The 17609-nt window shown below is 36.1% G+C and overlaps 1 protein-coding gene across 1 annotated transcript; it reads left to right on the forward strand.

Moving 5' to 3' along the window:
- Nucleotides 1-5554: 5554 nt before the first annotated feature.
- Nucleotides 5555-6912, forward strand: LOC121383774 (neuropeptide-like protein 30). Its single transcript, XM_041513870.1, has 2 exons — nt 5555-5573; nt 6629-6912. Exons 1-2 carry the CDS (start codon nt 5555-5557, stop codon nt 6910-6912), a joined length of 303 nt encoding a protein of 100 aa, XP_041369804.1.
- Nucleotides 6913-17609: the final 10697 nt, after the last annotated feature.

Raw genomic sequence — 17609 nt, forward strand, 5'->3', positions numbered from 1 at the left:
GCTTATTTTTAACAGCACCAAAAATCTATATCACTTAATCTATATATAACATGGAATGGAATAAATATCAGATATTACGAAATTGCACGCAACGTGTTTGAAGAAAATAAATAATATGAAGTTTTATTTACGTGTGTGTGTTTTATAGTCAATATTAACTACCGCCGTGACAGACAACCATTGAGTGTGACTGAACTCACTCAATTATCTATACCACAGAGATTGGTTCTGTTAGGTTTGAAACGATTAGCGGATTCAATCAGAATCAGGCTGATTGCAACGTTGACTCGATTAGCCTAACTAATTAAGGGAATAATGGTGTAGCTAATTGCATGGTTTTTCTAATAGAAGGTTTCGAGTTAACAGTGTTCACCTAATGAGTTGCTGTGTTCTGCTTAATTCGTAGTTGATTTTTAAACTATATTATTTATAATGTTATAGTTAGTTCTTTATTTGCCTTGATCTTTACAACCCTCAGCTGAATACATAGCATAAATACATACATATATATATATATATATATATATATATATATATATATATATATATATAGATATATATACTACGGTTTTTTGATTGTTTGGGGGTTTTTTTTGGGGGGGTGGGGGAGGGGTGCCTATTTCGGCATGTTCTTTTTTACATAAAATAATCTTAATAATACACATATTATACAGTATATTGCTTTATGATAGGAAATTGACTTTTGTCGGATGAAATATTTTAGAGAAATACATTTTCAGAGAAATAAATAAATAATCTAATGAACTAAAACAGAGTAATGGTAATGAAATTAGAGTACTAACCTGCCGTAGTTTTCCATGCTTATTTTTAACAGCACCAACAGTCTATATATAACATGGAATGGAATAAATATCCGGTATTACGAAATTGCACGCAACGTGTTTGAAGAAAATAAATAATATGAAGTTTTATTTACGTGTGTGTGTTTTATAGTCAATATTAACTATCGCCGTGACAGACAACCATTGAGTGTGACTGAACTCACTCAATTATCTATACCACAGAGATTGGTTCTGTTAGGTTTGAAACGATTAGCGGATTCAATCAGAATCAGGCTGATTGCAACGTTGACTCGATTAGCTTAACTGATTAAGGGAATAATGGTGTAGCTAATTGCATGGTTTTTCTATTAGAAGGTTTCGAGTTAACAGTGTTCACCTAATAAGTTGCTGTGTTCTGCTTAATCCATAGCTGATTTTTAAACTATATTATTTATAATGTTATAGTTAGTTCTTTATTTGCCTTGAAGTTTCCAACTCTCAGCTGAATACATAACATAAATATTACAATATATATATATACACACGCAAAACAATGGTGGGTGTGCTTTATATATAATAATGGACACATACAGTGATATAAGTTACATTTATTACATTAACTATCATCCTGCATTAACCGATCTCTAGTTGTATTAGCTTGCACTAAATAGTTTTCTTATTCTTAGCGGTGGTTTATAACTGCATAAGACGATAAACACTTGGCCGCTTATAATAATGCATGCTTATACAAACGTTTTATAGTAAAGTTGAAAAATAAAATTGAAATCGTATTGCACAATTTTATAAACATCGAAATATTTTGATTGTCAACTTATAGATGAACAGGTTATTCATGTTATTAAACCCTTACTGTTAATTGTAATATAATGTGAATATGATTTGCTTATATTTGTGCGTTTCGAGCAATAGCATTTATAAACTATGTATTATTTTAGCAAACCTGTCAGTATAAACATCTGTACTGTTTTACTTAGAAATCCAAATGAAAGTCTGCTACTGAATCACTTACTTGTAATAATTAAACGACATATATACTACTGGAAATTTGTTAAAATGAAGCCAAATTTTTAAGAAGTTGTTACTATAAACAATTGTTTTACAGAAATACTGAAAAATGTATTTATTCCAAAAATGAAGACCGCTTAAGGGTATATGGGGTATTATAACACCGATTATTATTTTAAATTAATTTTATAATTTACCAAAAAAAATGTTTGGCTATTACAAAACTAGAACACAAATATAGACCCTAGACAACCTTCCTGTTTTTTGTTGTAACTATTTACTTCTGACTAACGTGTCTATCCTCCATGAAGGTTTAGTTGCTACGTTGTAATTCATAAAGGGGTGCATTGCAAAAAGAGTTGTAGAAAGTAATGTGTATTAAAAATGCTACCAATTATACTCAAGCCACGTGGGTATAAAGCAAATGTAAATGTGGCAATAAACTCTTTATTTAAAAAAGAAACAAAACATATTTTTTTTTTTTAAATGATGTTTTATATAATTTTAAAGATTGCTCGTTGTTAATTCATTCATTGTGACTTTCTATTAAATTGCATTGTTACGTTGCAATATGCGTAATATGTTCATAACCAAATTAATTTATATGCGTCGAAAGTTGCCAACAACAGGGGATAGGAGTGGAGTGGGGCATTTATACATTAATTCGCATTACGTCAGCATTATAAAGTGTAGGAGAATCAGTTATTCATATTAGCGAAAACTACTCAATGTATCTCAATAACCATTAACAACTAACCCACTGTCTTGGACAGACAACCAGATAGCTGAGCTGTGTGTTCAGGACAGCGTGCTTGAACCTTAATTGGATATAAGCACGAAAATAAGTTGAAATTAAATAGAATAATGTACAAATTGTGTTTTATAAATGAGATATGTTTGTATATATCATAGTTTCAATTTCTTAGGGTCCAAATCTGCAAAGTGATTTTGTTCATTCGTTCATTCATTCATTCATTCATTCATTCATTCATTCATTCACACATATGCCTATACAAATATGTTACAAACAATAATAGTTATATATTACATATATACGTATATGTACATTAAAAGAACAAAAAACAAAAGCAAACCAGACAAACGTACATTGTCGATTGTTCATAGGCAAACCAGGTAAATCATTATATTTACTGTTGATTTGTTGTATTCATTGAAATATATAATACTTCCATGTTGTTGAGGACGTTTGTTGTTTATTTTGTGATAATTTTGATTGCGTGTTCGTATTTACAAATATGTATACGGCGATTACAAATAATGACAGATTTATTAAAATAGTTGTTCGTCTTTTGTGGGGTTTTTTTTATTATTTGTCTGTTTGTTAGTTTGTTTTTCTGTCGTGTTTAATAGTCTTTGGGGTTTTTATTTATGATTTTGCTGGCTTTTTGGTGCTTATTTTTATTTTCCTTTTTTCGATATTTTATGGTTATTAAAGAGAGATATCAGCCTTAAGAACATTGGTTTCAATTAGCTCAATAATTAATTGAAACATATTTAGCTTAATGACATACATGTACTTTGTCAACAACAAATTATTGATTGATCACGAAAAACCCTCGGGCAAGGACAACACACAGATCATTATTAGTTGCACGGTGGGAACAGAGAGTGGAAAGAATCTGTGGCATTAAAAAACCGGAAGATTTATCCATCAAACTTATCAAGTGTTCTCTATAAAAACAAGGGAGTTCTCGTCGGATCATCACACCTCTAGCGCCTATTGTAGCTTCTGTTACAACAGCCCAGGTAAGTGAAACTTTTAGAATATTTCTTAGTTTGTTGCTTGGTTGCTTGTTATTCCATGGGGCAGGACGTAACCCAGTGGTAAAGCGCTCGACTGATGCGCAACAGAGCCTGATAGCGTGGTCGGTCTGGGATCGATCCCCGTCGGTGAGCTTTTGGGCTAGTCCTCGCTCCAGCTAATGCACCACGACTGGTATATCAAATGCCGTGGTATGTGCTATTTTGTCTGTGTGATGGTGCATATGAACGATTCCTTGCTACTAATGAAAAAATGCAGTGCGTTTTGTATCTTAGAATATATGTCTAAATTATCAAATGTTTGACATCCAATAGCCCATGATTTTTAAATCAATATGCTCTAGTGGTGTCGTTAAACAAAAGAAACTTTAATTTTGTTATTTCATATACACGTATATACTAATATTTAGACATCGTGGAAAGTTCGAATAAGTGTTTGAATAGCCAAATGATATATTACTGGTGTAGAGAATGAATAGCTTGCAAGGGGCGGGATTTAGCTCAGTCCGCTGAGTGCTCGCTTGAGTTGCTTGCGTCGCAGGGTGGATCCATTCAACTGATTGGGTTTTTCTCGTCCCAAACAGTGCACCACAACTGTTCAAAGGCCGTGGTATGTGTTTTCCTGTCTGTCACAAACTGCATTAGGAAAATTGTATCTGGTTTCCTCAGAATTATCAAATGTTTGTCATCCAATAGCCGATGATTGATTAGTCAACGTTCTCTAGTGATGTCGTTAAGCAAAACAAACTTTTTTTAATAGCTAGCATTTCATTTCATTCATCACAGCTTATATCCAAGTAATTTTCAAGCACGATGTCCTGGGCACACACACCTCAGCTATCAGGGCAGGACAGCGGGTTAGTGATTAATAACGTGCACGCAGGGTGGCAATGTATCGCTTTATTTTCACACTATATATGCATTGTATTGCTAACATACTGGCCTTGGTAATAAACATAAAATTATTGACAAAGACTGCAAACTTTTATAATTATATCATTCGAAATGTGATTTAAAAAAAAGCCAAAAAGATTGAGGTGTAGGGTTTCTTTTCGAATGTATTCATATATACTCAATGCATTGTTGATTAAATGTTTATATTCGTTGGAAATCTATTGTATCCAGCTATCCAATAATACCAAGGTTATTAACATAACTTATTTGGAGATGGAGTAAATGTCTATAAGCCTTCACATCGATAGCGAAAAAAAAGTCGTACAATAGGGTAACATCAAAGAATTGGGTCAAACTAGTATTTTGCCCCAGAGTTGGTGCGATCAACAGGCAGATCATACTACATAAATTCCTCTTTCAGGTGACACCCCACTCCCCCACCCTCCATCTACACCTGGACTATATTACCTATCAACGGTTTAGTATTCAAACGGATATTAAACTACCAATCACAAAACATTGAGGCTTTTGGCTAACGTTCGCAGAATCATCAAACACGAATTAAAGTTTTATTCGCAAAATATACTGAGGGGATAGTAATACTGTGATTGTTAACAATATCGATTTAACACAAAATAAGACGACGTTGAGTCCCAAAATCCAAATATTGCATGTTAAAATTGTTATAAGAAACGTAGCACAGTGTTATCCACTAATTCTAATGTTATAATAGGACACGTAGTAGTGCTATATGTAAGGAATTTTATTGTATTTGTATTTTAAAAATGCCCAGATCTTTAAAACCGAGTTAACTATTTCCCTTTCTTATAATGTCATGCAACGAAAAAACTTGCAAGAAAGGGATGTACTAATGGTATGACGTAATCTTGTTTTGTTGTTGTTGTAGTTGTTTGTTGGTTTGTTTATTTGAGGTTTTTGTTTTTTGTTTGTTTTTTGTTTTTTAGAATCTTTTTAAGGTGTTTGTTTGTTGTTGTTTTATTTATTTTTTGTGGGTTTTTTTTCCCTTCTTTTTTGTTTTTTTTGGGGGGTGGGGGGGGGGGGGAGAGTATATGACGTTACTGACTGAAAGTAAGCCATCATGTTTATGGGTACTGTATTCTGAAAATTATTGGTGTTAATACAGGATATCCTAGAACAATTGTTTCCGTTTTCTGTGTATTTTAACTGTAAAACGTGTAGACATTTTCGTCGTATTTATGTCAAGCAGTTTCAACCTCATTTTGAATTATTTTGAGGAATTCGCTTGGACTGAGACTTCTGAATATTTTTTGACAAACAATACCTTGAGGGGGCACGTTTACTCACATTGTTCACTTAAATATTTATAAATACCTAAAATAATCATATATTAAAAAGTAACTATTATTTTCGTTGGCTTTATTTTTTTCGATTTTACAATGTTTTAGAGCAGTTATTATTTAAAATTAAGCAAAAAATAGATGAAGTAATTTCCATCTCTGATTCTTGTCTTCATTATTGTTCCAAAAGCCGTGCTCTACAACACACAAAAATACAAGTTGTATGTCAGATTGTGATGTAGTTAATGTCTGTGCCAGGTTGGAAAGTAGACGGCAAGAGCAGCCGAAAAGTCATATGGTCGACAACTGCTATCGATTAGTAGATGAGTGGGTGGTGTTAAGTAATCCTAACCCAATGTTTAAAAATTAAAATGGGATATTCAAAATGTTAATATTTTGATCCCAGTTTGGCTATTTTTATGCAAATATATGTATAAATATTTACAAATTAACAGAAGACGTGGAATTAAAATATACGATGTTAAGCGACAACAGATCGAACGAGTGGTAGAAATCTGATCGTGTTAAATCCTGATTGCCCACAATAGCGTACATAAATCATCCTATGTAACACGAGAATTAACCAATGAAAAACAGGATTATATGCTAGTTGTATTAAAATTCGTCAAAAAGCTAATTTGAAAATAACAAAAACATGCTTTATATGCCTTAATTTTGAGATTTTTGTTTGGCTAACTCAAACTGAATTTGACCCCAGATTTTCCTCCCAGATTCACTAATTTTTATTCTAAAAAAACAACAAAAAAACAAAACATTTTAGATCCATCTCAAAACCTGAAACGTAAATATTAATTTTCATTTCAGCCTTCAAGATGATGAAAGTCATAATCCTCGCCTTAGCATGTATCTGCCTGACCTCTGCCTTTGCCAAACCCATGATCGGCTATGGATACGGTAAAATGGGAGGCTTCGGAGGCTGGGGCGGCCTTGGAGGCTGGGGCGGATACGGCGGCTTCGGAGGCTGGGGAGGATACGGCGGCTTCGGATATGGATATCCAATGTACAGCGGATTCGGCTATGGAGGTTACGGCTATGGCTATCCAATGTTCGGCGGCTACGGTTACGGCAAAAAGATGATGTACTATTAGGAAAAAACATTACAAGTGTATGCATCAATGTATACAGGTTTACGTCAGGTGGTGTAATGCGGTTTTTGAGTGTATATGGATGGATGGATGGATGGATGGGTCCTCGGAAAAGTCGATTGAAGGATGACATACATGCATAAATGTTATTAGTGTGTGTGTGTGTGTGTGTGTGTGTTTGTTTGTGTGTGTGCGTGTGTGTGCGTGTGTGTATGTGTGTGTGTACAGGGCCGGATTTAGACTCGGAGGGAGGGGGGGGGGAGGGCTGGGACACTTCAGGTTCGGGGGCCCTCAACATAGAAATTAAATTACATGACAAATAAAAAAATGAACTAATTGTATAATTATTTCATTTTTTTTATAAAGAAAGTCCTTAGTCTGGGGCCCCCTCTGGCAAGGTCTCGGGGCAGTTGTCCCCTTTGCCCCCTTATAAATCCGGCACTGTGTGTGTGTGTGTGTGTGTGTGTGTGTGTGTGTGTGTGTGTGTGTGTGAAAATAGCGTAATTCGTTGACAATATCCATTCACAACTTACAAATATATAGAAAGGAACATACAATACTTTCTTGAACTATTTCGATCTATAATTTTAAAAATAAGATTCCAAATAAAGACCAATAGATTATAGTATTCAACTTCAAAGTATGTCAAGAGAATATGAGTCGATGTTGTCGTTCAACGAAAAGGAAAGGAATGTGGGTTAAACAAGACCCCAGAGCGCCTTGATTTAATCATCCTTTGGTAGGTGTATATAGTATATAGTAATTCCAATATTTAGAAAGGGAGATAGGACAGAGGCTACAATCTCTAAAAGCTATATGTGTTTTTAAACAAAGTGAAGCACATTTTCAACTTTTTTTAAACGTATAAGATTAAATGAATTCAGACTGCACATCAGGTCATTGTGGTGTCATGCACAATAATTATTTATATGTATGCCTCTGGCCCAATTCAAAATTGGAATCTTTCCTTCCTATCAGTTGTAATAATCTCTGACATTTAAAAACAAAATTATATTTAAAGTTTTAAAGTCTCTGTCTATAGTACTACCATTCTCGTTTGACTGCTTTATTTTCAGATCTTAGCTATACCATTGGTTTGTGGAAGATCACACATGTCACGTGACAAGTGAAGACATCGTTTTCGGACTCGGACTCGGACTACCCAGTTAGTGTATACACTTACATAAATAAAATCTGCATGTACAAAAAATGTTTTGTTTGGTTGGGTGTTTTTTTTTAACTGTATTTAACTTTAGTAACTATTTAAAAACGTCCCACTATTCGGAAGACATATCTAAGTATAGTTTTCACCAACTGCTTAACGTTTTGTTGTAAAACATTATACAATTTTGTTTTAAAATGAAATAAACATTTTTTTTTTATAAACTACATTTTAAATTTCGGTTACTTAATGTGATATTGACAAATGGGGCAGATAGTAAGGGAGGCTAAGCTTACCAGTTATAGAAAGGGATCTTTTAAAGGGACAGACCCTAGTTTTTAAACACTAAGGCATATTGTTCACTATTAGATTCGTTTATGAGCCCTGCAATCAAACATTCCTTATATTTTATTGTTTATATTATCCATTGCCGCACAACCGAAGTGTTTCTGGTCATCTTGGTGTTTCTAATACCACAACATACATGTTTTATAGTTTTAAAAACGCACGTGCATCTGAGAAGTAATGATTATGGAGTCGCATTTTAGTCTATTTTAAGGGTATTTCAACGCCACAGACTCTTGTTTTACTCCAAATGTATTATACCCCATTTTTAGGGGTTAAAACTAGGGGTTGAAACTAAAGTCTAGGTGAAAAATATGCCTTAGTGTTTAAAAACTAAGGTCTGTCCTTTTAAATGTACTGTCCAGTATCCATCCCACATAGTCTGAACCCCTGTTGTGATGGGACAGCCGGCGGAACTAATGGCGTTATATATAATATCCTGCCCGTGTTGAATGTGCGTACATATTTAGTAGATACAATCCCTTGCAGTATATATTATTATATTTTAACACCACCTCAGTACATTTTAAACTCCAGCTATTTGGTGCCCCACTTGGTCATGAGAGCGAAAGAAAACATATGTTGACATAGGCAATTCTTACCGATTGGCATAACCTAGTCTTAGACAAACCATTTGTGAAGTACTGGTTGGAATGAGGAATACCAAAATCGGTCTTTTCGCCAAGAAGGGCTAATTCTAAAAAAAAAAGCTCTACCACTGTGCGACATTGCAGTCATGCTGGTATAAATGAAAATATGACTCGGTACATAACAGCACTTCCATCATAAAATTGTTTTGGTTTGACACTCGTTGCCAGTGTAGGTGGGCATAGGTTGGTGTTGCCCACTGAAAAGGCCGTGGTATATACTACCCTGTCGGTGGGATGGTGCATATAAAAGATCCCTTGTTGATAATCGGAAAGAGTAGCCCGTGAAGTGGCGACAGTGGATTTCTTCTCTCAATATCTGTGTGGTCCTTAACCATATGTCTAACGCCATATAACCGTAAATAAAATGTGTTGAGTGCATCGTTAAATAAAACATGCCTTTCAGAACTATTTATTGCATTACACTACTGGAGCACGTTGATTAATTAATCATTGGCTGCTTCAGATATTTCATATTTCTGAAAGGCATTTTTCAGACAAAACCTGCAACATTTGGTATGTCAGTCATGTCATAAGAGTTGAGACTGGAAAAAACACAATAGGTCTGCCAAGGAGGTTCGAACCTACGATCCAAACATTAATGACGAGCATTTTACCGACTGAGCTAAATTCTCACCAAAATATTCAGATCATAAGGGATCTGAGAGAGAGAGAGAGAGAGAGAGAGAGAGAGAGAGAGAGAGAGAGAGAGAGAGAGAGAGAGAGAGAGAGAGAGAGAGAGAGAGACAGACAGACAGACAGACAGACAGACAGACAGTCAGACAGACAGGCAGGCAGGCAGACAGACAGACAGACAGACAGACAGACAGACGGACGGACAGAGACAGACAGAAAAAAAAGTAATGTTTTATTTAACGACGCACTCAACACATTTTATTTACGGTTATATGGCGTCAGACATATGGTTATGGACCACACAGATTTTGAGAGGAAACCCGCTGTCGCCACTACATGGGCTACTCTTCCGATTAGCAGCAAGGGATCTTTTATTTGCACTTCCCACAGGCAGGATAGCACAAACCATGGCCTTTGTTGAACCAGTTATGGATCACTGGTCGGTGCAAGTGGTTTACACCTACCCATTGAGCCTTGCGGAGCACTCACTCAGGGTTTGGAGTCGGTATCTGGATTTAAAATCCCATGCCTCGACTGGGATCCGAACCCAGTACCTACCAGCCTGTAGACCGATGGCCTGCCACGACGCCACCGAGGCCGGTCAAAGAGAGAGACAGACAGAGAGACAGACATAGATACAGTGACAAACACACACACACACACACACACACACACACACACACAGACACAGAGAGAGAGAGAGAGAGAGAGAGAGAGAGAGAGAGAGAGAGAGAGAGAGAGAGAGAGAGAGATGGGGTTGGGAGTAACGGTGTCACCACAGGCTACTCGTACCGAAACGCTGCAAGATAGATTTTATATTCACTTTTCCACAGACAGGGCAGAACTTACCATTGCCTTTAATCTACTAGTCATGGGGCGCCGAAGCCACTCATTAGTGAATTTCGGAGAAGATAGGTACATTTTAAAACAACTCGTTGTGAGATAATAGTCTTATATCAAACATACACTCCTCATTCTCATGCAAATGTCACAATAAATCAAACTGTTGTTTGAAACATGATATGAATGACACTCACTATGTCCACAAAGGTGATTCCTTCAGACTGGGTTGGGGTGGGGTGGGCAGGGGTAAGAATTTTGCTCATTAGGAAGAGCGCTTGCCTATGGTATTTACGTCGTAGGATATAACCCCTTCGATGGACCCCTTCTGTGATTGAGTTTTTCCACGACCCAACCAGGGTCCGGTTATGAGGGAATTCCGATTTACAGAGGGTCCGGTTTTGAGAGGTTTCACTGTAGTTATAACACCGACATCTTTTGATGCCACACACTTTCAGAAACAGAACTTCACACTTACAATACACAAACACAGACTGTATTTATTAGAGGCATTGGTCAACGAATTTTACTATCCATTACTATTTTGGAATATTTTCCGTCTCCAAATTACTAGTTGAACACTAATTTGGATAGAAACAGATTATGGTGGAGACTCATCTAGTAAAACAGCAACTGGCACTACCATATCTGTTTATGGGGCTATAAACTATTAAAAAACCCACCCAAGAAACAAACAAACAAAAAACATACACCCACAATCAAAATCCCCAGTAACTAGATTCGTTCGCCTGAACAGGTTAAGCAAACTATAGGATGTTTGGTTCATTTCAATTATTTTTGTGCGTATTTCCAATTGCTATTCAAGCACGCTGTCCTAGACACATACCTCAGTTATCAGCGGTTTGGTTAATGGATAATTATAGAATGAGACCAAGAATTTAAACATAAATTGTATACAATATATAAATATCGATACATCTATACATACCAACATGCTAATACCAAATTTGCCCCAAAATTCACGTACGTATAGCATGTTTGATCAGTCGTAAATGCATTCTATATTGCATCACTGTCGTAGCCGAAGGGGCATTGGGCCATAGCGCCCAATCACATATCTTTTCATTAATTTCATTTCAATTTATTTTCGTGCTTATACCCAATTAAGGTTGAAGCGGGCACACACCTCAGCTATCTGGGCTGCCTGTTCAGGAGAGTGGGTTAGTTGTTAGTTGGTTAGTGGTTAGTGAGAGAGAAGAGGGTGTAGTGGCCTTACACCTACCCACTGAGCCGGTTGGAGCCTGTACCTGGCTGCGAACTCTGTACCTACCAGCCTGTAGTCTGATGGCTTAACCACTGCGCCACCGAGCCCGTACATATCTTTTCTCCCACAACCTTTTATATGTGCCTGGATCCCCATAACACGACTCATTGACAAAGTGCCCCCAACCACACACACACAGAGAGACACACACAGACACACACACTTAGTATGGATGACTTTCAATATAAATTCCTGGCTACAACAATGTATTGCATTTTTAACGACACAGCTAGAGCACATTGATTTATTAATCATCGGCTATTGGATGTCAATCATTTGGCAATTTTGAAATATAGCCTTAGGGAGGAAACACGCTACATTTATCAATTAGTACCAAAGGAACTTTCTATGCACCATCCCAGACAGGATAGCACATACCACGGTATTTTATATACCAGTCGTGATGCACTGCTGGAACGAGAAATAGTCCAATGGGCCCACCGATGGGAATAGATCCCAAACCGACCGCGCATCAAGCGAACGCTTTACCACGGGGCTACGTCCCGCCCCTCACCCGAATCTTAGTCCAGGTTATGTGAAGCCAGCATGCCATAAAAACATGCTCATACTGATTCGGTGCAGATATTCGATCAAAATGCGGTGCTTTGGCATTATGGTGGCTAACTGAATATTTGTGTGGTCAGGTCTCACTACACGGTTTACTTCCAGGTGAGAGTTCATTCACCACGGTCCACTATAGTTCCCAGTTGTGACATATGTTGTGGTTCACATATTTACTTCTAGTAATTGGGGGAAAATTAAAACAATGTCTACGTTTAATGGTAAGCCTTCTGGCAGGATTGTGCCCATGCTGTTTTGTTACATTGTTCATCGACTTTTTGGGACATGAGTGTATAGTGGAAGAGACAGCGGGAGTGAATCGGTTAATGAACAACCTGTTCCGACCGGTACTACAGCAAAACATAAAATGAGACGGAAATATTTTCTATTTTGGAGTGAAAATAAATGCTTATATAAGGTATATTCGCAATGGTGTATGTTGTTAATGCCAATGAGAACCCGTTCTACTGACAATCTTCATTTAAAGTTGGGCAATTTAACATGAATTTCAATGTAGTGAGACCTCAATCTACGTTGTATTGTTACAAGGTAGTAACAAGGAAGAGTACTCCTTAACACTAGATATTTTTTTCTCCCACCCCTAGCCATGCAAGACAGGAGTATTCCATGACGTCAGCCCATGCGGAATAAATCGTTTTTGCATGACCACGTGACTTCTGCTGTTTAAGCTGATATTGGGCGACGTCACGTAAACGGCAAAATAACGCAAGAAATGCGTTGTATATTTCATAAAAACAAGGAAACCTGCTGTCATAATGAAATTATACTATCATTTTCGGTTTACACTTTTAGTGTAAAGCATTTTTGGGTACGTTCTTTTCAATGGTTATGATTATTTTATTGTAAGATAAAAAAAAAAAAAAATGTAGATTTTTCACGTTTTCCCAAAATGCTTGTTTTTCATCCACTGGATGGGAGAAAAATAATCCTCCATTATGTATCCATGTGGGACAGGGCTATTCAACCCTCGGATACATAATATGATGATACAAAAGATTATGTATCCCAAGGTTGAATAGCCCTGTCCCACATGGACACATATGAAGGATTCTTTTAGTATTGAAATACATGCAGAAGTGAATGGTTGTTTTCAACATTTACAAAGGTTGGTATTGTGGTCTATTTGCTTTATATGATGCTACTTTACTTCTAGAAACTGGATGCCTGGATTGCATAGAACAGATAGGCAGCGATATGTTTATGTCATTCTCCGTCTTGATCCCTCCTTATGGGCCATTGACCATGGTGCCCCCTCATCAGCTTTTGTACTCTAAATATTTTCCACCACATTTTCCAAGGCTACCTTTATGACCTCGACTTTGCCCCCCTCCCCCAAGCAAAAAAAACAACAAACAACAACAATAAAACAAAAATATATAAATGTAAAAACAAACAAATTGACTATAATTGACTATGTGTAGTACTGTTTTAAGAGACCATTGTTAAAGCAATGCAGTTTGTTAACTGCTAGCAGGGACCAGTCTTTTTCCTAAACGATTAACGAAATGTATTTATTGTGAACATAATTAATTTTTTCAAGAATATTTAAGTGCATATTCAACATATTCAAGGTAGAATCATTAATATTTATGTAATGGTTGTAGCTGCACCATTAAAAGGTTTGTATTTTAAACATACCCAACATCCCATATGGTATTGGTCATGCTTTAAATATAGCATCAGCAGTAAGGGTTAACGTTAGGGTAAATAAAAATCAATGTCCGAGCTTTTAATTTTAACCTGTCTGTACAATTACCAACACGTTATTTTTATATCTTGTATAGTACCACACGTATGTTCATTATTTGTTTTTATTACATACCCATTAAATCTTACTATATAAATACAGCTCTGAATACAAGAATTGAATACAACTTTCCGTATTCAACTCAACTGCCGGAACTATACCGTATTCAACGTTACTATTTATAGCACATGGTTACCGGGAATGCCCTTCGAGATATGTAAACAAAGATTGTGCTTGGTTTGTTTAAAATGTTATTTTGTGGAAAATTTGAACTGAAAACAGACGAAAACGGTGACAAATATTTACAATTTAATGAGCGCGATACCAAAACTTGAGATGGGAACACTACTAACCAACGAGCTTTTAATCCACGATAGTTAAGGTCGACGACAGTCACTTTATGGACCCTTGTTTTGGCTTGTTACATCGTACACAATTCTTATTCTTTTTCAATAAATAAAACATCTCCAACCGTAATTTTGTGATATGATATATTTGACAAAAGGTACGTTTTATTTCTTTCATCTTTCAAAACTTCAAATTAATATTTTGTCCAGAATTATGAAAAATAATAAAAGTACCGACCTGTAAACAGCGTTGTCTGCTTGTTATAGGAATTTGACAGGGGTCAAGGTTAGTAGACTAGTTTTTATTTTAATGTGGCGCAGCATTGTAATAATACAACTAATTTTGAATTTAAATGACGTCAGTATTCCAATGACGTCACTTTGCATCTCCTTACAATAACCATAAACTGGGTACACGACGTTTCCTTTTTGAACAAATTCCAATGTAAAATTGCTATTGAATTTTTTTTTTCTTAACATTATTAATGCACCTGGATGTCTTTGAACAAAATCTTGTGATTAAAAAATTGCACCTTTTACGAAATATGGATTTCTAGTGAAATTACGGTAAGATATGCTATATTTATTGTGTACGAAGCCAAAACAAGGGTTCGAAAAGTGACTGTCGTCGACTTTGGCAACAATGCCGTCTCTTCACGTAGAAAACTTGAATGAACTGTCAACCGGATTATTCAGTGGAGCGATGATTTATGGAGGCACATTTAATTATAAACTTAAACTTTTCAGCAACGAATAATTCCATGAACATCAATAAAAGAAATCACACCGATGACGACTCAAACACTGAGTGAACAATTCTTGACATTTTTCTTCTTTGTTAAAACTGGCACGCTGAAGGTTTTCTGACGTATTACGAGCAAATTAAATATTATATTGTTCGTGAATTTTAGCTATTACATTGTCTTTAAAAGACATTTCAAACAATATCATTAAAATTATAGGTAACTTTTCACTCGTTTTTTCTTATTTCTGTTTATTGTTTAAATAGAACTATATTCCTTTGTGTAATAATTGGTGGTTCTTCGGTCCGCGTAGTAACACAGCTGTCCTAGTTGTGTAAATTTAGAAATCCCCGTCATTAGCTAGCAGTGTTACAATTTCTAAATTATTATTTGGAAAAGATTTTCCAATTTAGGGTATGTAATAAATACAAAACTACATATATGTGGTTCTCTGATTTCTGTATTCCACTCGTGTATTTCCTGCCGGAAACCCCTCTGCCTGCGGCATCGGGGTTTCCTGCAGGAAATACACTCGTGGAATACAGAAATCAGAAAACCACATATATGTAGTTTTGTCTATTTATCCAGTAACTTACCCACGATATCCATGTCATAAACCCATGTGATAATTAACTCGGTTAATAATGGTATGCACATTTAAAGGTGTATGCAAATTTACAAGGTCTCTAGTTATAACGTTATTGCTGTGAATGGGACATTTGTTTACAAGCCAACAAGATCTGTATACCTGAGCGTAATGTTTTCATAAGACATAGTTAAAGGTGCGTGACGCCAAAGTAATTTGAGATAATCGAGATGAAGTCATATTACCGATGGAAGCGACTTTAGTACTGTAATTTACTAAATATCGTTATAATATGGTGGGGTTTTTTTTCAATACGTAAAATATCAACCTAGTCTAGTTACTGGGTATTTGTTTCGACAGAGCCTCGACAAATACCGATTAACTTAGACTCGGTTGATATTTTACATATTAAAAAACACTCGTGACGAATCATATATATATATATATATATTTTTTTTTTTTTCAATATATATATATATATATATATATATATATATATATACATGTATATACATGTATGTGTATACATGTATATGTATATATATAATAAAAGAAGTGTACAGTATATATGTATTTAAAAACAAATTTAAGAAATAATATCCTTTTACATGTTTCAATTATTATATATTACCTTCTTAGATCCAAAAGTATACCGTGTCATTTGCGGGAAAATGGCATCACGCCTCAACGATTAAATAGAACTTGGGATAATGATCACGAACCTATTTGAAGTAATAACTTGACCGGCTTTTATACACGTCAGTACAACACGACAAATAGTTTCTGTTCGGCTGCGGGTGTTCAATTTTGTTTTCCCGATACGATCACGACGTAATCATGAACGTTTAAAACACCCAAGATAATAAGGCGCTAAGAGTTGCCTCCCTTTACGAAACACAGGGTTCCAAATAATTTCAGGGTGAAACCACCCGGAATACTTGTTGACACGCTTAATACCCAAAGAGCTAACAACAACAACAGTAACTACCTTGCATAGTTATTTGTTAACAAAAAAAAATCCAATATATTTTGAGGAATTTGATGACATGTTATGTTATGTGTTACTAATCTCAAACAAATTGTGTTTGTGTACTTTATTTAAAAGTTTCACAATAATACAAATATCTGAGAGGTAATAAATTCGTTACGAGTGATTGTACGCCCCTCCTCAGGTAATACAGATATTTGGGACGGAGTGCAATCTCGTACGTCCTATCAACACACCGCGTATTTTATATATATAATTAGCATTAAAGCTTATAGCTAGGATAGTGATGTAGGTCCGGAGAAGATACAGATGTGATGCTTGTCGTTTTGACGTTTGCACTAGTAATTGGTAAAACCCCCGCGGTTTGCCAAGCATGCATGAATTCGACGTGGTATGCTCCTCATTAAACGCCCAATAACATCCTGTCATATTTCTCTTGGAGAGCGGCGCCTAATTCAGCCAAGTTGGTTGGCTGACGTTGACGTTCTCGGAGACGTCGTCCGATGATGTCCTACGTGTGTTCAGTGGGTGAAAAGTCTGGACTTAGGGCTGGCCAAGGTAGTGCGGTAATGTTCTGTTGCTGCAGTTACGCAGTAACCAGTAGACACCGGTAAGCACGGGCGTTGTCGTCCTGAAAAACAAAATGGCGTCCAGCCTGACGTGCGAAGGGCACAACGATCGCTGCAAAGATATTGTCACAGTAGTACTGCCCAGTAACCCTCCCATGAACAATATGCAGCTGGGTTCTGGCAGTCATGGTGATGCCATCCCACACCATAACAGACCCTCCTC

Source organism: Gigantopelta aegis, chromosome 10 (genome assembly GCF_016097555.1).
Source record: "Gigantopelta aegis isolate Gae_Host chromosome 10, Gae_host_genome, whole genome shotgun sequence".
Lineage (NCBI taxonomy): Eukaryota > Metazoa > Mollusca > Gastropoda > Neomphalida > Peltospiridae > Gigantopelta > Gigantopelta aegis.